At 33.7% G+C, this 20,343-nt stretch overlaps 3 protein-coding genes across 6 annotated transcripts in view; 2 read left to right on the forward strand and 1 right to left on the reverse strand.

Moving 5' to 3' along the window:
• Positions 1 to 14,154, forward strand: part of TfIIEalpha (Transcription factor IIEalpha) — a 14,859-nt gene extending 705 nt beyond the window's left edge. For 2 of the 3 annotated variants that reach the window (XM_053746986.2, XM_053746984.2), the window contains 8 exons: positions 4,672 to 4,816; positions 5,160 to 5,276; positions 5,479 to 5,657; positions 6,057 to 6,283; positions 6,793 to 6,991; positions 7,124 to 7,259; positions 7,893 to 8,003; positions 8,595 to 14,154. In XM_053746986.2, coding sequence (XP_053602961.1) covers positions 4,690 to 4,816; positions 5,160 to 5,276; positions 5,479 to 5,657; positions 6,057 to 6,283; positions 6,793 to 6,991; positions 7,124 to 7,259; positions 7,893 to 8,003; positions 8,595 to 8,770 — 1,272 coding nt within the window. In that variant the 5' untranslated portion in view covers positions 4,672 to 4,689 and the 3' untranslated portion in view covers positions 8,771 to 14,154. Of the gene's footprint in view, positions 1 to 535; positions 766 to 4,671; positions 4,817 to 5,159; positions 5,277 to 5,478; positions 5,658 to 6,056; positions 6,284 to 6,792; positions 6,992 to 7,123; positions 7,260 to 7,892; positions 8,004 to 8,594 lie in introns of those variants that run through there. The other variant, XM_053746985.2, reaches the window with a different exon arrangement.
• On the forward strand, positions 765 to 4,546 carry Nrk (Neurospecific receptor kinase). Its single transcript, XM_053746979.1, has one exon. The coding sequence runs from the start codon at positions 782 to 784 to the stop codon at positions 2,699 to 2,701; it is 1,920 nt and encodes a 639-aa protein (XP_053602954.1). The 5' UTR covers positions 765 to 781; the 3' UTR covers positions 2,702 to 4,546.
• On the reverse strand, positions 12,690 to 15,689 carry LOC128670948 (uncharacterized protein). Of its 2 annotated transcripts, XM_053746981.1 has the most exons (7): positions 15,048 to 15,687; positions 14,712 to 14,903; positions 14,303 to 14,544; positions 13,980 to 14,154; positions 13,746 to 13,895; positions 13,487 to 13,600; positions 12,690 to 13,252 (listed from the first exon to the last, which is right to left on the reverse strand). In XM_053746981.1, exons 1-7 carry the CDS (start codon positions 15,450 to 15,452, stop codon positions 13,127 to 13,129), a joined length of 1,404 nt encoding a protein of 467 aa, XP_053602956.1. In that variant the 5' UTR covers positions 15,453 to 15,687; the 3' UTR covers positions 12,690 to 13,126. The 2 variants fall into 2 exon arrangements, with proteins under 2 accessions (XP_053602956.1, XP_053602957.1); XM_053746982.2 differs by lacking the exon at positions 12,690 to 13,252 and having other exon boundaries at positions 13,543 to 13,669; positions 15,048 to 15,689.
• Between the last annotated feature and the right edge of the window lie 4,654 nt (positions 15,690 to 20,343).

Genomic DNA, 20,343 nt, shown 5'->3' on the forward strand with positions numbered 1-20,343 from the left:
AAATAAAAGGATTAATAAAGTACTCTAAAATAAACGTTTTAATCGACATAGCAAAAGGCGGCAAAGCTTTTGTGTATCTAACATCCAGTGCTGTACTCTGGAGGGATAAATGTGCAGTAATACTCCCTATAATTACGTGTTGGTATAGTATTTATTGCTCGCATTCAAAATTATGTTCTATAGAATTTATAAATCATTGTATAGTGTATTTTAATAATTTTATTTGGTACACAAAGAAAAAAATATTAAAAATAAAACATATGACTATTGTTAAAATATTCACCAAAAATAGTTTTAACGACATTCCGTATATATTTATTTACTGCTGGTCGGTTTGTAGCCACACTTTGGAGTTTAGCCGTAACATTAATAACATACCTGTACTTGTTCTCTGTATCTTACGAGACCCTTCCTTTGACTCAGACGTAAACCGACAAGAGACCGAAACTGACTGAGAGCACCAACCAAGTACATACTCACTCTAGTACCGTCTCGGGCTATCTCGGCGAGTGTGTAAAGTTAATAAGATTTTTGACGATGACTCACACAAATCTGATTCACTAGCAATGTATCCGAACAACATCATGACAATTTCGTTTGCACAATGGCTGCATTTGGTTATTTTGTACAAAGTAAAATCAATAATAAATAATGCGGCCGCCATTGTGTATTCCAAGAAAATAATCAGTATTGTGAAGCAATTCTAGTTTTCACTAATCGTAAAATAAAATGCAACGATTCAAAAACATGTACATCGAATTTCTGGTAACAAACCATTAATATGTACAGCTACTACAAATTATTTATTGTGTTTCTTTTTATAAAATCAGTGTATCTCTACTGTGCTACATACAATGGACAAATATGTAGAAGCTATACCACAGGCTTGGTATGGTATAACAAAACCGGTGGCTTGGAAAATGAAAAAATTACGGCAGGCTTATGGAAAGAATTGATATCTACTTTGAAAGAACCTTGCAGGAGCAGAGCAGAGAAACTACTCTGTGCATATGCATTCCCAAAGTGCATTCATAAAGATGGAACTGGCAATATACCTTTATCGCTGTGTTATGAAGACTGTATGGCTGTTAAAATGCAATTTTGTTATAATGATTGGGTAGTAATTGAGGAACAAAAGCGCCGAGGAGTGTTTTTCGAGTCACGGGGACATTTCCGGTTTCCAGAATGTGAAACACTTCCCAAATTTTCAGGTAAAGGATCCCAGACAACATGTAACAATGCTGGTATAACAGACATGGACTATAGCCAACTAACAACAGATTGCTATAAAGGCAATGGTCGTTATTACCAAGGGACAAAAAATGTCACAGAAACAGGTCTTGCATGTCAGCAATGGGAATCACAATTTCCTCACCAACACACTAGACCACCACTTGTATTCCCTGAAATTCAAAATTCTACAAATTATTGTAGAAATGCAGGAGGTGAAGAGAAAAAACCTTGGTGCTACACAATGGATGCTAATGTTAGATGGGAACACTGTGACATACCTGTATGTGCCAACTCCAGTGAAGAGTTTGAAGATATGAATGGACCAAGTATAGTCATGGAAAATTATTTTACTCCAACATTTGTCTTGATTTTATCAGTAGGAGGACTGGGGTGTGTATTATGTATAGCATCAATTGCATTACTTTGTCATTATTTTCTGAAGAATCATTATTCAAAATGCAACTTGTCACATCGCAGAAATGTGCAAAATGCAGATATTGATTTGGATAAATTACCAAGTAATTTGGCTTATCATACCACTGGAGCACAACTTAATCCCAAATTAGAAAAATTGGAGTTTCCCAGGAACAATATAATTTACATCAGAGACTTGGGACAGGGAGCATTTGGCAGAGTTTTTCAAGCTAAAGCGCCAGGACTAGTACCTGACGAAGAGTTTACACTGGTTGCAGTTAAAATGCTGAAAGATGAAGCTTCTCATGATTTACAATTAGACTTTGAAAGAGAAGCTTGTTTGTTAGCTGATTTTGACCATCCTAATATTGTTAAACTGTTGGGGGTGTGTGCTATTGGAAGACCTATGTGCTTGTTATTTGAATTTATGGGTAAAGGAGATTTAAATGAATATTTGAGGGCATGCAGCACTGCTACAAATTTTCCACCTTCTGTTGAAAATAGGGAAGATTTAAGATTGCTGTCTACTCCCTTAAATCACTTGGATTTATTGCATATTGCAAGGCAAATAGCATCTGGTATGGTTTACCTTTCAGACCGAAAATTTGTACATCGTGATCTAGCAACAAGAAACTGCCTTATAAATGACGACATGGTAGTAAAAATTGCTGATTTTGGGTTATCACATAAAATCTACCTTCAAGATTATTATAAAGGCGATGAACATGACGCTATACCAGTAAGATGGATGCCTTTAGAAAGTATTTTGTACAATAAATATACTTTAGAGTCAGATGTATGGGCATATGGTGTATGTCTTTGGGAAATATTTTCATTTGCTCTACAGCCTTATTTTGGTATGACTCATGAAGAGGTGGTCAGATTTTTAAAAGATGGTAATGTTCTTGCATGCCCTGATAATACTCCTCGGTGTGTATATGACTTAATGAAACAATGTTGGAACCATCACCCTAGTGATCGCCCCAATTTTAGAGTTATTTACCAGACTTTAGATAATATACAAATGATTCTGGAAAGAACTCAATCGGAATAGTTTAAGTTAGTGTGTAAGGTCAAAGTTTTTATGGTAAATGTAGCACTCTGGCTATATGAGAAGTTCAAACTTGTCAATGGTACTTATTTTAATTCTATGAATAGTTTTATCCATGTGAAAATAATTTACTTTTGGGCTTTATTTATTTTTTATATTAAACTTATCTGTTCTACTTTAAGAATTTCATACATGGCCAGAGAACCAGAGATTTTATTTTTACCTGTCCTATCTTGCCCATAATTAGAATATTATATATGTTCTGGAGGTATCACTAGCATTTATAATGAAGTTGTACCAAATTATGAGTTAAGTGAAGCAAAAAGCAAATATGCTTGTGAAAATTACTGAAGAAAAAATATTTATCCTATTATACTTGTCTGTATCAAAAAGTACATATGATACAGCCCATGTAGATCAATTCTAGAAATTAATTTTATGTGAACAATAAAAACAGATTCAATAGGTATAAACAGCAATCATATTTTTTGTTAAAAATTGGCATTTTTCTTAATTCCACTACTCCTGAAGAAGCTGTGTAGATTCAACTGCATGTCATGTTAGCATTTGTAGTAGTCTATTTTTTTCTCTTTAGTTTAAGTAAACTTGTTTGACTGCAATGCTATCTCCTGGTCTATCAGTGTATGTTGAGACTTGTGGTTATCCATTTGGCTGGCAAGCTAAAGTGATACAAAATGACAACTAAATGTATCAGCCAAAAAACATATTTTCGTCTAAATGTGAATTAGTAGCATTTAATTTTTTTTGTAATAATTTAAAGGTAATATTTGTCAATTCTATTATAAATAATTAAGTATAATTAATGATTATGACTTCCTTTGAATTAAAAAGAGTGTTGTTAGTAATTGTGTACTGTCCACTTTATAAATTTTGATTCATTTATTGTATTAGAAAAAGGATACTAGGACTTCAAACAAGCCAAGTTTTTATAGTATGTATTTATTATATACGTTTTCATTCTGTAACATAATTTGACTGTCTTAGTTCAATTGAAAAATGTACCGTGGAATATTTCTATGCTCATGTTTTTAAAAGACTGATTTTGGTTATTGTATAAGTTCACTTTTATGCTTAAATTCATATTGTAAAGCACATAGGTACACTTTTACATATTATTTCGGTCTTCTTTTTTGATCTTGTCTTGTTAATTTAAGTATATGTGATGTTCCTGTGCTTTAACTTCATTCTCAAGGTTAAAAAACTATATCATAGAAGGGGGACTGTATGATTTTTATTCCAATCAATTCACCGTAATGTATAGCTCTGCTTTTGCTAATTTTGTTACTAAAGTAGACAAAAAATACAAACTGTGGCATGTTTGAATACAATCTAAGAATATTGCCAAAAACAGAAAAGTAATGTTTGTATAAAATTAAATTCTTATATTTTTTGTATCGCCGTAGTAATGACAAGTTATGCAAAGTTTATTCTTCTTTTTATACCACATCTGTTTAGGTACTATTTAACAGAAATGTACAGTCAATAGCGCATCAAACTGCCCAAATTCGTTACAAATGCGTCGCTATCAGCATAGAGTTTTGATGTTGGGTATTTTGACTGTACTCAATTTTGATGTCCTCTTATTAAAATGTACACTTTAATTAAAATCAATAAGTACTACTATACCGTTAGTCACATAAGAAGATATTTTATAAATTACTAAATTAAATATCTACCTAAACATATGGGGTATATTATGTATAAATATGTTAGTTAGGTTTAAAGAATATTGGCCGCATGTACATTACAATGAATTTAAATTATTTATTTAAACGCATAGTTGATTAAGAATAATGTTGGTTTCATTTATTAAACTTTTTATTTCAATTAAACGTTTTATTGAAAAGTGAATTGCTAGCAACGCAAGTCGCTCGATCCCTACACTTTTGGTTTTCATAATGTTACATAGAGAAAACATGTATGAAGTCTCCTATTTTTAATACATATTCCAGCCCTGCTAAGCCACAATAATGACAACAGAAGAAAGGCTCGTCACTGAGGTCCCGAGTAGCCTAAAACAACTGGCCCGGCTCGTGGTGCGTGGCTTCTATACGATTGAAGATGCTCTTATAGTTGACATGCTGGTTAGAAATCCTTGTAAGTATTCAGTTAAATGTCCTACCTTTTGTTTAACCCTACCTATTATTTTGTTTATAACAAAAAATAGATATATAAACGCGGCTGGCTATATAGAAAATTGCTTGCATCCAAAAGAAAATAAAGGAAGTACCTACTTGGCAAACAATTGATAACAACAATCATCATAATATCTAATTAATGTAATGAGATTTGAAATCCACCACAGTGGCCGTGCCAGCACGGGTTACACATCGTCATACCAAAATGATAGATATAGATACCTACACCTACTTAATTAGGTACCAATGGACGTATAAAAAAGAGTACCTAAGTACCTACCTATTTCTCTTGCTGTTTATAGGTATGAAAGAAGACGACATTTGCGAACTGCTAAAATTCGAAAGGAAAATGTTGAGAGCCAGAATATCTACTCTAAAAAACGACAAATTCATTCAAGTGAGGCTAAAAATGGAGACAGGTTAGTTACCTACTTGTTAAATAATAAAAATAAAAGTTAATATCCAATAAGTACGTTGATGATTAATGGGCTAGGTATGTCACCAGTTCATTAAACAATCTCACTCTGGGGCTCATCTCATAAACCATAAATACTATACCTACCTATTTATAATATCCTCACTCCGCAGGCTATCTTACTTGGTTACGTACCTTAATTTCAGGACCCGACGGCAAAGCACAGAAAGTAAACTATTACTTTATAAATTACAAAACCTTTGTAAATGTGGTAAAATATAAACTGGATCTGATGCGTAAGCGAATGGAAACCGAGGAGCGCGATGCCACCAGTCGAGCCAGCTTCAAATGTCCTGGCTGCGGGAAGACTTTCACTGACCTTGAGGTATTTGTACCTACTTAGTAGGTAAGATGTACCTATATCTAAAGTCATATCACACTAAAAGATAGGCAGTACGTCTGTGGTATGGTGCGAGCTCTTGTCAGGCTTGTTATTCTGTGTATTTTTGACGAGAAACATTATGAGAAAGCGCAAGCACAATAATACGAGTACTTTTACTATAAAGAGGTAAGCGTTTAGGAATTTGAGGCGGGTAATCTCCGAAACCAAACCGATTTCAAAAATTCTTTCAGCATTAGAAAGGTATAGAAAGTTACATTATCCAAAATTGCTATAGGCTATATTTTCTATTCATCTACATCTAGTCTAAAATAAATAGGACAATATGAGAAGTATGTACAGCCTTGCTAGCTAGCTAAGTACTGATGGCTGTATGAATTTTAGGCAGATCAACTATATGATATGATGACGCAAGAGTTCCGATGTACATTCTGCAACCAAGTGGTGGAGGAGGACCAGTCGGCGCTGCCGAAGAAGGACTGCCGACTGCTCATGGCGAAGTTCAACGAGCAACTGGAGACATTGTACATACTGCTGCGAGAGGTCGAGGGCATCAAGCTAGCGCCTGAGATCTTAGAGCCTGAGCCTGTGGATATAAACACTATCAGAGGGTACGATAGCTAAGTATATGTTGATTAACATTCACAAACAATAAAAATAAATTTAAATAAAATATAAAGAAATTCGAAAATCTGAAGTCGAATGACAATTTCGTTCAGATTATTCATTCGAATTAGTAGTAAGTACGATGCAGAGTATACCTTGAATAAAAATCGTCGAAAAATTATTAGGTAAGCGTAATAACTCAGCCAACGAAAATCGCTGAAGAAATGCGCAGTTCTCTAGTGTAGCAGGTAAAAGTTTTACCGTAAAACAAAAGATGCGTAATATCGTTAAATATAAAATCGAAATAAATAGAAAATCGACTTACCATAGATTAGTCACTATTTTTGTAGTACAACATAAATATATTTAACTGTTATTTATTTTTCGTTGTCCTTTGATTTTTTCATATAATATATAATTTGTTCAAAAAAGTCCTATATCAAATTTAATAATAATATTATTAAAATGTCAAATAATATTATTTAAATATTATTATTACTAAATATATTTTCAGCTTGACGGCTAAACAGCCTCTGCAACGGCCGCCAGGCGAACAGTGGTCGGGAGAGGCCACTCGCAACCAGGGGCTGGCCGTGGAAGAGACCAGAGTCGACGTCACCATCGGAGAGTCGGACAACGCTGGCGACGCTGCCGCTCTGCGCAAGGAGAGGCCGGTGTGGATGGTGGAGAGCACCATCGTCACCAACGACCAGGTATGGAAACTTACTGATAGGCCTTCCTAAAGGTTTATATTTTATATTGAGCAACTTAATAGAGCCTCCTCGTGCTCGCGAAAGCAATTTTACATTTTGAACCCATTTTTTTTTACTTTTTGTTGTTTTCAGGGCGACAGTGTTCATTCAACAGACGCGGCACTTGAAAAAGCAGCAAGCAACGCAAGCAATACCAAAGCGGGTTCGGGCAAAGAAAAGAACGACGATATTATGTCTGTTCTACTTGCACACGAGAAGCAAAACACTGGTAAGTGACGACTTTTTATATTATACCCATTTGGACTATGGCTGAATATTATGCGTTACTCCAGCTTGAATGTATCTCCTACAGAAATATGTATAGAACCTATAATTAGTGCCTATCAGCTATGTATGTAACCGGCATAAAACATTTTTGTACACGAGTAGCTCTTAATTTGTGCCCATAGCACACAAAATTAGATTTATAAAAATACTTATAATTTACGAGTGATCGCACTTTTTGAAAAACAGAAAAATAATCGCAGCGCCGAAATGAGAAAACGCAAAAGTCCACTGAAAACTGTATTCGATCCTACTAGTTGCCTTATATATCCATAAAGTTTCAAAAGTGTAGGTACATCCGTTATTGAATTATAGTACTAAAAGTCTAAACTTCGCTATCATTAGTTTGACGTCAACTTACAAGAAATCGGATCAACCCAAAACGTGCGGGTGTGAATCAAAAGTTAGTGCATATAGTTAAATAAGTCAGTGAAAAATATCAGCTTGAAACGTTTCGTATGTATAAAGATGGTAAGTATAAAAGAAACATGCAAATAAAGGGAATTTTAAAAACCCTATAAATATCTATGTCGTACTAAAATTTAGAAAATAATAAAAAATATTTCATTTGTTTCAGGAAATAATGCTACAGCGAACGCATTGAAGGGATTAGAACAAGACAGTTCAGATTCTAGCGACAATGAGTCAAAAGATCCGTTTAAACTTAAAGACGAATTAGCTGCAGTTGGTAGGTTTCACATCTATCTCTTACACCCTAAAAATACATTATTTTAAAATCTATTTTTACGGATTTGCTCGTAACCAATCAACGAATGCCACCAATAATTATTTTAATGCGTAAGTATTTCATTTGCAAGACTGTCATGGGCTAATAGTAACTATGGGCACAGATAATACTTCCAATACAATGGAGCAAATTATATGGCCTAGAAATGCCTTTGGATCTGATTAAAACTATGAATGAGAAATGAGAATTTATGCATATTTTTTGCTAGTCCAACTTAGTAGGTACTTTGTTACTACTGGCTACAAGTACACTACGTTTATTCATATTATTATTGAGGTGAAATACATTTACAAAAATATAGAAACATTTATAGCAAAACAAATGTATCTCGACTTCTTATCTATGCGGGCGAATTCCAGTAGTAGTAATTTCAGTAGATATTTACAAAATTTATTGTTTTTTTTTTTCTTAAAAAAAAATCAAATATTAGTCCAAACCTATTCTTAAGTAAAATATTTACTAACCACAAATGTAATTTTCTAAAAAGTCTATTTTAATATTACTAAGAAAAAATGAACTACTGAATTTCAGCTGAAATGGAAAGCGAAGACTCAGACACGGACGACAACGCACCCAGCGTGCTGGTGGGCGGCAAGGCGGTGCCGCTCACGGCCGTGGACGACGCCCTCATCGCGCTCATGACGCCCGCCGAGAAGGAGACTTACATACAGGTCTACCAGGAGTACTACAGCCATATGTACGATTAGATGGCAAGTAAGCGCGACACGCGTTTCCAAGATAAATAAACATGTATTGAAAAAAGCATTTTTTTACATCTTTAAACACTTTGCAAATTATGAAGGTATTTAAAAACATTTGATAAATTTAAATCGGACACAGAAGGGAAGTACTAAAACAATAAAATTCGCTGCGTAGGTAGTCCCCTGTCTGAAATTCGCTACGTAGGTACGGATAAAACAAAGTTCCGTGCCCCGTCCCGGCCGAAACTGTACGTCACAACTGTACGTGCTAACTAACCAACAACAATTAATCCTAAATCCAAAGTCTTATCCCTCGAAAGCCATAACCACAAAATAATATGAACAAAGTAACTTGTTGCCAACATACATTGTGTGATAACAAGTAACATTTATACCTATACCTAAAATTTTTGGAATACGAGCTGTTTTACCGATAATACGATAACCATAAAGTTAACTATCCGTTATGTATATTACTACCGAAAAAAAACTTTATTCGAACCGCCTAATCAATAAAAAGGTGAAAAATCTGAGCCTGGCAATTACAGACCAATTTCCATATTACCCGTATTAAGCAAGGTATTTGAAAAGATAATACTCAATCAAATGCTACATCATTTTAAGACCCATAATCTTTTCCACGGCCATCAATATGGTTTCACTGCCAGAAAAAGTACAACTGACGCGGGAGTGACTCTTGTCAGTCATATTTACAACGCGTGGGAGAATTCACAGGATGCTATCGGAGTCTTTTGTGATCTTTCTAAAGCATTTGATTGTGTAGATCATGAAACACTTGCGAAAGCTTAGTCAGTACGGTTTTGATTCTAAATCAATTGAGCTAATAGCTTCTTACTTAAAAGATAGGTTACAAACTGTTGATATTAATAACGTTAAATCAAATGGTTGTAATGTAAAAATTGGCGTACCACAAGGCTCATTTCTAGGACCCTTTCTCTTCTTAGTTTACGTCAATGATCTGCCATACATGGTAGAAAAGCGGGCTGACATCGTGCTGTTTGCTGATGATACGTCATTAATCTTTAAAGTAGACCGCCACAGCGAAGATGTTGATGATGTAAATCGTATTTTGTCTACCATTTCGAATTGGTTTTCTGCTAATAACTTATTGCTGAATGCAAATAAAACCTAATACATTAAATTTACACTTCCCAATATTAGGCAGGTTCACGTCGACGTGACTCTGAATGGAGAAAGCTTAGATTTTGTACTAAACGCCAAATTCTTAGGAATTACCCTTGATTCCAAATTGCAATGGGACGCTCATATTAATGGCCTATCTAAAAAGCTTAGTTCCGCGGCATTCGCAGTTCTGACGGACGTGGCGACTGCTAGATTAGTTTAGTTATTTTCATAGCTTAATGTCCTATGGGATACTACTTTGGGGGAGTGCTAGCACCATTAACACTATTTTCATTTTACAAAAAAGATCAATCCGTGCTATATATGGTTTGAGGAGAAGGGATTCCCTTAGAGGTTTTTTGAAAGATATTAATATTTTAACTTTACCCTCTCAATACATATTTGACAATGTCCGGAAAAATTTAAACTTATTTTAAAAAGTTGGTGATTACACTGATAGAGCCTTACGTAATAAAGATAAATTGTCTGTCCCCGGGCATCGGTTGGCCAAAGTTAGAACGTCTTTTGTTGGGAACTGTATCCGTTTTTATAACAAATTGCCTAAATGGATTCTTGATTTGCCGGACAAAAAATTTAGAAATTATATAAAGTACTTTGTAAAAAGGCATATTACAAGTCTGACGATTATGTATGTGGATGACAATAATGTTTGGCCCAAGCATGGTGCAGTATCCTCATAACATATGTAATTGGTTTATGATATTACTACGTACGTGTTGTACATTTAGTTTTTATTTACGTGTTGTATATATATACATATATTGTGTGACAATTTTCAATAATTTTATTGGAAATTCAACTTTTATTTTATTTATTCATTCAAATTAATTCATTCATTCATTCAAATTTTGACATTTTTAATAATGATGTAAATTCGTCCTCCTAATTTTTAATATATGTATAAGACCTATATTTGTTAATTGACGTCCTGGGAGAAAAGGCTGCGGTGAAGTTTGTTGCGCCGCTTCTTCTTCACCTGCGCTTTGGAAACCGGCAGTAGACTTAGTTTAAGTAATTTTTGACGTCAATAAGTGATGTATATCATCCTAAATTGAATAAAGAATTTTGAATTTGAATACATATAATAAAATTGAAGAAAGGTCAAATTTGTACATTCGATATTTTTTAAATTCTTCATAGAATATACTTAGTTACTGATATAGATGACGAAAATATAGTTTTGGAAATTTTTGTCTGTCTGTCTGTCTGTCTGAACGCGCATCACTCGAAATCTACTATACCGATTTGCTTGAAATTTGGTATGTAGGTATCTTAACGTTAACATCTTAGACACATTTCATCCCGGTAAATGGTCAGGTTCCCGTAGGATAATTGAAAAACGAAATATGAATCAAAAATGCCTCAGAAACCCGGGTTAACATCTTATAGACATTTCATCCCGGAAAATGAGGAGGGTCCTGTAGAAAAATTAGATAAATTTCATCCCGGTAAATTGTCAGGTTCCCGTAGGATAATTAAAAAACTAATTATGAATCAAAAATGCTCAGAATTCCCGGTTAACATCTTATAGACATTTCATCCTGGAAAATGAGGAGGGTCCTGTAGGAAAAATTAGATACATTTCACCCCGGCAAATGGTCCTGACCATTTCCCGTAGGTAGTAGGTAGGTAATAATTGAAAACTAATTATGAATCAAAAATTCCTCGGAATCCCGGGTTAAAATGTGATAGATATTTCATCCCGGAAAATGAGGAGGGTACTGTAAGAAAATTAAAACAACAATCCACGGAGCCAATTTACTTTAAAATTTTGTAGAAAGGTGTAAACAGAATATAAACAAATTGTTTTTATCGATTAAAATCTGATATAGATATAATGGGCGCATTATGTATCAGTATAAAACTCTTCCGTTACTGAGTGACTGACTGGCTGACTGACTGACTGACTGACTGACTGACAGACAACATACACCCGAAACTGCTGGGCGGAAGCTGAAATTTGGCATGTAGGTGAGTGAAAGGGGGAAAGGGGGTGAAAGGGGTGAAATCTGTAAATATAAAAGTTTTACCGTTCGACCGTTGATGTTAGTGAATTGAAAATTTGGATTTTGGTTGTTTACAACAAAGTAATGAATACGTGTTTCAGATTTTTCTGAAAATTGGCACACTTACTTTTTTTTAGTAAATAACAGTAATAGTAAATACAAAAAATGTTTAATTTACGTTTGTGGTTAATAAAAAACCGGGACGTAAAACGTCATGGAAAATGGGACGGCACGCGTTGCAGGAAGCGGGAGTGGGAGTAGAAGCGGGAAATGGGAATGAGACACGTAGTGGGAAACAGGACGGGACACATTGCAAAAAAAATATGGCACAATATGTAGGAAACGGTACGGATATCTACTTTACATTACATAGCAGGAAGCGGGATTGGACAAGTTTGCGAGACGAGAGACACGCAGCGGGAAACAGAAAATTGAACTAAAGATGAGAAAAAATGCTAATTTGAATCATATGTTTACCAGTCTTACAGAGTACGCGATAAAAAAAATACTGAATTCACGCGGGCGAAGCCGCGTGCAAAAGCTAGTAGCTTATATAAAATTTGTACATCAACCAGTGTGCAGTTTCCATCAAGATATTACCTTCACTGAGAGCAAGTGCACACAAACTTATGTGGCACAAGTTAGATTCGAACCTGGATATTTCAATCATGGGCGAGCGGCCTTAAATACTAAATAACCACCGCTACAGCAACCTTCGTGTAATTTTATTGAATTTAATAAATAATAAATTGCAATTAAACATGTAAAAATAATATTTATTTGTGAGAAAATGGTAACAAAATGTTTAGTACTTACAAGCAATGCAGGTACAAAATTTAACAATAACTCAACAGTCAATTATTTCAAAACGCAAATACATATACTAAATAAATTATGCATACCTATGTTCCTATTTACAAACATTATTTTCGATTAACAAAAATATTACAATGTTTTATTGTAAATGAAATAAATATGACAATGTAAGTAATACTGACTGATGTCGAAATATTAAAACATTTTGGCTAGCATAGATCATTCTATTTTTTCTACATAATGAATTCATACATTTTTGTACGACTTAAGTACAGCTACTATTGTAACTACTTGCACTATCTAAAAGTCAGTAGAAAATATATGACACTGAGCAATAATAAATTAAATATTGACTTCAAGAAACTATTGCAATAAATCAACCTAAATGTTTTCCCCACTTGTCCCAATAGTCGTCTGTTTGCATCTCCATGATTCTGGAAAGGCAGCGGTCACACGCGAACATTTCCTCTTCGCCCGTGAATATAGCCGCTTTTGCGTCTTCCTGTTGCGATATTGAGGGAATTATGTTTATCATAAAGCTACATTGAGCAGAAATTGTAATAAAGCTGGTTGGGCTCTGATTGATCCACAAAAAAAATTATTCACCTTTCTAAAATTTTGGTTCATCTGCTCATACCCAAATGGAGGCTCTCACACAAATAGTTGTTACGAAATTCTTCAACTGAAAGTCAATTCCCTTAATCTAATTAATTTCAGTAGTTACTTATGTACTCACAGAATCTTTTGTTATTTTTAAATCATCCATCAAGGCCCGATCTGCATCTTCCACTTGCTTGTCTTCATCAGTTTTGAATAGGTCTTTGGGTTCACAATCTGCAGCAATGACTACCTACAAATCCACAATTATTCCAGTTGCAGTTAGTCATGTATTCAGTGTTCGCCATAAATAGTTATTAGTCTATAATAATAATGTTGCATTTTACAATAAGGTATCTAAGTATAAATCATGTTAAAATTGTATTGTTTATGCTTACCCTTACTCTGTTGTCATACAAAGTATCAATCATGGTAATGAATCGCCTCAACTGAGACCGATGTCTTGTTATAGACAGTTGGCTGAGATTTCTTATGAAAACTGTGTGGAAAGTTTTAGATATTATGAGGTAATCACTTGCACCAAGAGGCTGAAAGTAATGTAAAATGTACTTAAATTAAAATCATAATGTTTCAATATTTAATTTTAAAAATCTGTATGGTCAATTCCTTACACGATCACATAATTCATCAAAGGTAGAATCCAAAATCCTTCCACAGGATTTGGCAAATTTAACATTTCTTCCTAAAATGTTAATAACCCTCGGTCTTACTGTGTCATTTTCTTTCGAAATTAAAAATTTGAATAAATTATCAACAGCATTAGTCTCAGGTGTCAGCTCACTATTTCTGAAATAATAAACAAAGTTTATTTATTATTAATTTTAAAAATCTGAAATATTCATGATTTGTTTATAATAAACACTACTATGTATTTCAGATTTTTTTCCATATTTATAATTTACAATAGGTATATAAAGCTAACTAATATACTCACAAAAAATATTTACTATATTTGCTACCAGTTCCACGCAACCTATAATCAATCCCAGAATCTAGCTGAATTACAGTACAATGTGACTTCAAAACTGGAATGAATGGCAAAAAATTAGATCGTTGCAAGCCATTCTTATACAGATCATCAGGTTTCCTGTTACTTGTAGCTATCACAACACAGCCATTATCAAATAACTGAGTAAACAGACGTTTCAAAATCATTGCATCCCCAATGTCAGTCACCTAAAAATAAAATATTTTTATTTCAATTAGATTAGGTGTAAAGTATATCTTAACACATAAAAGACAAATCAGGATTTTCATACAAATATACTTCTATGATTTAATTTGCATGGTTTGAAATCTCAAATCACAGACTGTCCTAGATTATAAAAGAACTCTGTACTCACTTGGAACTCATCAAAACAAATAAGCCATGACTCTTGTGTTATATCTGCTGCCACAGGAGGGATGGGATCAAAAGGCTTGCCCTCTTCACGAAAGGAACTAGCACCTTTTCCAGACTTTATCTTGAGTTCATGTATTCGAGCATGAATGTTCAGCATGAAAGAATTGAAATGAACTCTTAGCTTTTCTTTTATCTGAAATTTTATTACATATAAAAATTAATTAAATCTACTTAATTTTGCATACAAAATATTAATCTATAATTTTTACTTTTGCTATCATATTTACAAAGATTTCTATTAAATTACTATATGATAAAATTAATAAATCGAAATTACCGGAACTGTTTCATAAAATAAATCCATCAACATAGTTTTTCCTCCTCCAACACTCCCATAAATGTATAAACCCTTAGGAGCTAGTATCTTTTGGGGCTCACTTTTTCTAAAAAAATTAAACAGGGATTTTCCTGTGGTCCCCCTAGTCTCGGGCCTCTGAAAAGCTGTGACTTCGTGGTAAACATTCTGTAGATGTTGCATCACTTTTTCTTGATATTCATCCTTACTTAGAGTTCCATTTGCAACCTTTTCTGAATAAACATCCCAAGGTCCTTCATTGTTTGGTTTGTTTTGAACTGGTTTGTTTTGAATTTGTGAAGAATATAGTTTTATACATTGTGTGCAACATTTCAAATGATTATTCACGAGGGAGGAAATACAAATTATTGGACTTCGACTGAACATTTTACTCTATGTCACCTGACTGAATCTTTCAAAGGAAATAACATTATATAACCTACGAGTATTTTACGTCACAGTATCAGCTCGTTATAAAAACGGAGCCACTACTATTTAAGTAAGAACAGTGAATGCCTGATCAATCAATATTATTATCGTAATGTCCATTTTTCAACTGAAAATGATAATTTTATATTGTGACTTGCTTTGCTCTGCTCGCTGTCAAATGTCATGTCAATGTCAAGTTAAAGGTTCAATCTAAAACGTAAAGAAAGAATGGATCGTGGATGGGTAAGGGATGGCTCAATGTAATCAATGGGCCTGACAAACATGACAATGACAAGTGCAGCGTTGTCAAGTTAATGGTAAGGTAACAAACATCACGGTGGGGCATGGAATTAGTAGGTACTCCGTACAAAAGTACTTATTAAATGTGGTGCATGCGGTGGAGTTACTGTCATTGAGTTTGGAATATAGTATAGAGAGAGATTACCTATATCGAATTTATTCCATAAAGCTCTTGACGTGAACACTTTTCTTACGAACTATATTAGGTATTAGTAAACAAGACTGATGTATATATGTATGATTGCAGGATCGATTTACGCACTTGAGTAACCTTACATCCTTATTCTTTCCTTACATATTACAAATAATATAGATAATCATTACGTACTAAGTACTTACATATTATATAAGTCCTCTGCCGCGGCTGTCTGCTCGCGATAAACTCAAAATCTACCTAGTTACACGAATTTTAATACGGTTGTACACTAGGTGAACCTTGTGTACTTGTGAACCTAATACCTGTACTTAATTCCTAAGGAAGGTTTAGGTGTATAAATGAAGTCTTTACCTGAGCGAAGCCGGGAGGGACCGCTATTAATCAATATTGTTCTTATTACGAAGGATCACTTGTTACTATTCGATTTATTTATTTTTCATTATTTATCATCCTAACTAATATTTCGAAATAAAGTTTGTTGTCATATAGAAAACATGTAGGTCATTCTGCCAGTGTTATAGGTAATAATAATACAAAGTTGAATTTTATTAGCAGCTATTTTAATTTTTAATTCCACCATTGTAAAATGAAGTTAATGACTCAAATTATTAATTTAAAAAAACCGCTCATATAACTTAAACCAAAAATACATTCATGTTTCTAACATTTTGTTTGTCTCTTTTCGTAAGTATACTTATCTTATTAACTTACCTCTATTTATACGAAAATGCTTGATTATTGACTAATCCTGTTATTCATAAAAAAGATAAAGCACATTTTAAAAGTTCAAATAGGTATGTTTTGTCACTATCGCACACTTTACAAAATTTGGCAATGACAGAATGAGACAACTTGTAGAGATGTCATAGAATAGGTAGTATTACTGCACATTTATCACTACTGCACTGTATGTTAGGTACACAAAAGCTTTGCCGCCTTTTGCTAATGTCGATTAAAACGTTTATTTAAGAGTACTTTATTAATCCTTTCATTATGTAAGCATTTGTTTGTGAAAATATACAATACTATAGCATATTCGGGTGCCGAAATATTGGGAAAAATCATTTTCCATGAGATAAAAAATACTTCGAAAACTATGGGATACGCCGCACGTTGTAAAATTTTCGAGCCAGTAAACGGTCGAAACGAAGCTCGGAACCGTTCACACGTGAAGACTTATTAAAATATAGACTTCATACAGGTAAGATCTTCAGTCAAAATCAAGTTTATATCAGTTTATGACCACAGTTTACCAAATAATACAGAACATAACCTAAAATAGTGGTATTATTTTCAGGATAACCCACTAAATCCTTTTTCCTTTTTCCTTTAAACTCGCACCATGATTGCGTAGATGGTATTTTTGGTCGTAAATCTGCAACAATATTGAAAATTGGCGCTTTTTGCCTCCATTGGCAATGTTTGTGTACCTTAGTTGTACCAGTAGTGCCATCTGCGCTGACCTTTGCGTAATATACCATATTAATTAGGTGTTCAATCTGTAAAAATATTTCGCCTCAAATATCTTGTCCATATTCAAAGTGCCCATAACATATAAATCTTGCAATAAATAAGAGAATGGAAGGTTTTAGAAATTTTCGCCTAGAGCTATTGCTGGGCAAAGGTCTTATCCATCGCCGTACACAAAATGTAAATAGCATGTTACAAGTAGATACAGTTAAATAAATAAAAAAGTTGCATACTAATAATTAGTAATAGGTACTTAGTCGTTATCATAAGTATAATGTAAGTACCTATTATTATGGATGGAAGTAATTATTATTTCTCATTTTTTAAAATATATCTCCGCACAATAAAAAATTACAATTAGATTATATTAAAGTAAAATCGGTCATTACCTCACTAGCTAGGTAAGGTAAGTGTGACTTCGAATAACCCTGAAGATCACCAGAAGTAAAAAGAGTATTACCGAATTTCATTAGCAACCTAATTACTTCTACAGTTACTTATAACAATTTAAGTATCCAGGCGAATGTGAATGACATTTTTATTGCCCGGGTTGTCGGTAATTTATTGCTACTTGAGTAAGTAGGTACCTATGTATGTGCGTGCGTACTTATTCTCTTGGTAAAAATAAAAAACAAAAATAACCCTTGTCGTCGGGACGAGACCATGAGAAAGCAGGATGTGGTCATTTTTAAATTGAAATCGACGTCCCGACTGCATTGATGCAAAGTGCTTATTGCAATCAACAATCACACATTATCATGACATCCTCTTTTCCTTAACCAATTTAGGGCACAACATAATAAAATCGCAATAAATATTTATTTTTTTATTTCGAGTTCATTAATAATAGGTAGCCTTCAACAAAAACGGATGAACCGATTTTGATATAGTTTTTGTTTATTTATTGACTTGTCGACGGGTATTCTTTTCAATATTAATTCAAAGTCGGCTGCCGCATTCCTGTTTCTCATGGCCTTTTAATGGTTGGTTAGACGATGATTCTACTTATTATTACCTGTATATTCTAAGTTTTATCCCTAAATACATTCACGCAATTTTACTTCGACTAATTCCACGCAAAATGAAGAAATTTACGGACAAAAATAGTAAAAACAAATGTTATCAAATGTAAGACATATTTGATAAGACTTGCAGTTTCCAGTATAGCTTTAGTGGGTAATAAACTTTTATATATAAGTACTTATTTATATTATAATTATCTGGAATTGTGTTTCAGAAATTGTGACAGGCTAAGCCCATCACCTACTTAAGTTAACAATCTGCAGTTCCCTTGATTGACTTTAACAAACTGCGAGGAAGGAAATGGCACATTCGTTTATGATTATCCAAAGATATATCCTTTCATTTCAATACTTAAAACATTTTTATATGTATAAGGCACAGCCCTGAACGAAAGTAACAGATGCTGCGTGCGAGTTTCATTTACGAATTAGGTAAGTACATAAGTAAGTAACACCTACTTCTTTTTTTACGTCTGCCATCCTCCCTCCTGGAAATCTGTCTGGACGATATAAAGGCACATGCTATTTTCAGCCTTTATAAGTATTCCTGACGTGTTATTACCCGCAACGTCTGGAATGGTTTCATAAATAACTTAAAGATTTGATGTTAGGCAGGAGATGTTTTTTAGATTTCTATAGTAACTATACTAGGCTAGTTAAGTCTAGATCTTGTTTTTGATAGCAGCAAAGTTTATAATATATTTGTGTATATACCTACAAGAATGTAATGGAATAAATAAAATTATTATCTAGCTATTCTTACTCGCACCTATATTATTAATGGTCCCTTTGTATTCTAATATTTTATGCAGTTAATTTTAGAACAAGTCATGCATGTACCTTATACTTATTCTAGCAACCCGTAAAAACATTAAATTTTACACCTAAACCCTCCTCAGGAATCACACTATCTATTGGTGAAAACCGCATGAAAATCCGTGCAATAGTTTTTGAGTTTTAGACAGACAGACGCGGCAGAAGACTTTGTTTTATGATATATAAGTATAAGGATAACATGCATGACTGCCCAAAAAAGAGGAAATAAGCAGGTACTGTTTGTTTTCCACCTGGAGGAAATACCTATTCGCTAGACTGTAGTAAATTCAATGGTTATCCATCTACTTAAATTAATTTCGTTTACTGAAAGAATCAAATTTCATGTTTAAACTTATAAATAGAAATCGAACAAAAACCGGCCCGAAAAATTGTATGAAAATCCCATGGAATTAGTATAGGTAGGTACTCCGTGTAGTACCTATCTACTAATTCCATACTACCAAAATGCATTGTTCCTTTGAAAGTTATGTAAATTATAACTGTCAAAATAGGTAGGTACTAATTACGTCATTTAGACAGATCCAATGTTACATCAATATAATGAATATTCTTTTTTGACGTTAGTTTTTGACAGAAAATATGAATCTATTTTTACTACTATTTCAAAATATGAACTACCTACTGCTAATGTGAAAATTTGATGGACGTTGTTGTAACTATTTAAGAATTCGAAATTGTATTTTACTCTATTTTTTTTATTATCGTCGTAGGCAGGTGTCGTATAAAGCACTATTTATCCCTTAAAAGAAAGTACGATTGACAACTCACTTGTTTGCGACCCTCGACTAACGTCTCGGGTCTCAACATCACCGCGTCGCGTCGTTAGAATCTGTGAGTTTCATTTCTCGATTATCTTATCATTGTAGGTAATATTCTGTTTACTAGGTAGTAAGTATTCAAGTTGCCTAAAGGCATCTGATATAACAACTACTACAGTACACGGTACAATGACTACGGTAGACGTAAGATTATATCTAAGTATAGTCAACAGGTTTTCAGGACTCAAAATTGAAAAAGGAACTCTTAAGACGGATCTACTTACTACCCAATTCAGTTTTTATTT

The sequence above is a fragment of the Plodia interpunctella genome, chromosome 6 (assembly GCF_027563975.2).
Source record: "Plodia interpunctella isolate USDA-ARS_2022_Savannah chromosome 6, ilPloInte3.2, whole genome shotgun sequence".
Classification (NCBI taxonomy): domain Eukaryota; kingdom Metazoa; phylum Arthropoda; class Insecta; order Lepidoptera; family Pyralidae; genus Plodia; species Plodia interpunctella.

Excerpts from the sequence above, each read along its gene's own strand:
- LOC128670948 (XM_053746981.1), bottom strand. The coding sequence starts at position 15,452 with ATGTTCAGTCGAAGTCCAATAATTTGTATTTCCTCCCTCGTGAATAAT. Across the intron at positions 14,545-14,711 it reads TTTGTTTTGATGAGTTCCAA|GTGACTGACATTGGGGATGC; the intron begins GTGAGTACAGAG and ends TTTTATTTTTAG. Across the intron at positions 14,155-14,302 it reads AAATATAGTAAATATTTTTT|AAATAGTGAGCTGACACCTG; the intron begins GTGAGTATATTA and ends TTATTATTTCAG.
- Nrk (XM_053746979.1), top strand. The coding sequence starts at position 782 with ATGTACAGCTACTACAAATTATTTATTGTGTTTCTTTTTATAAAATCA.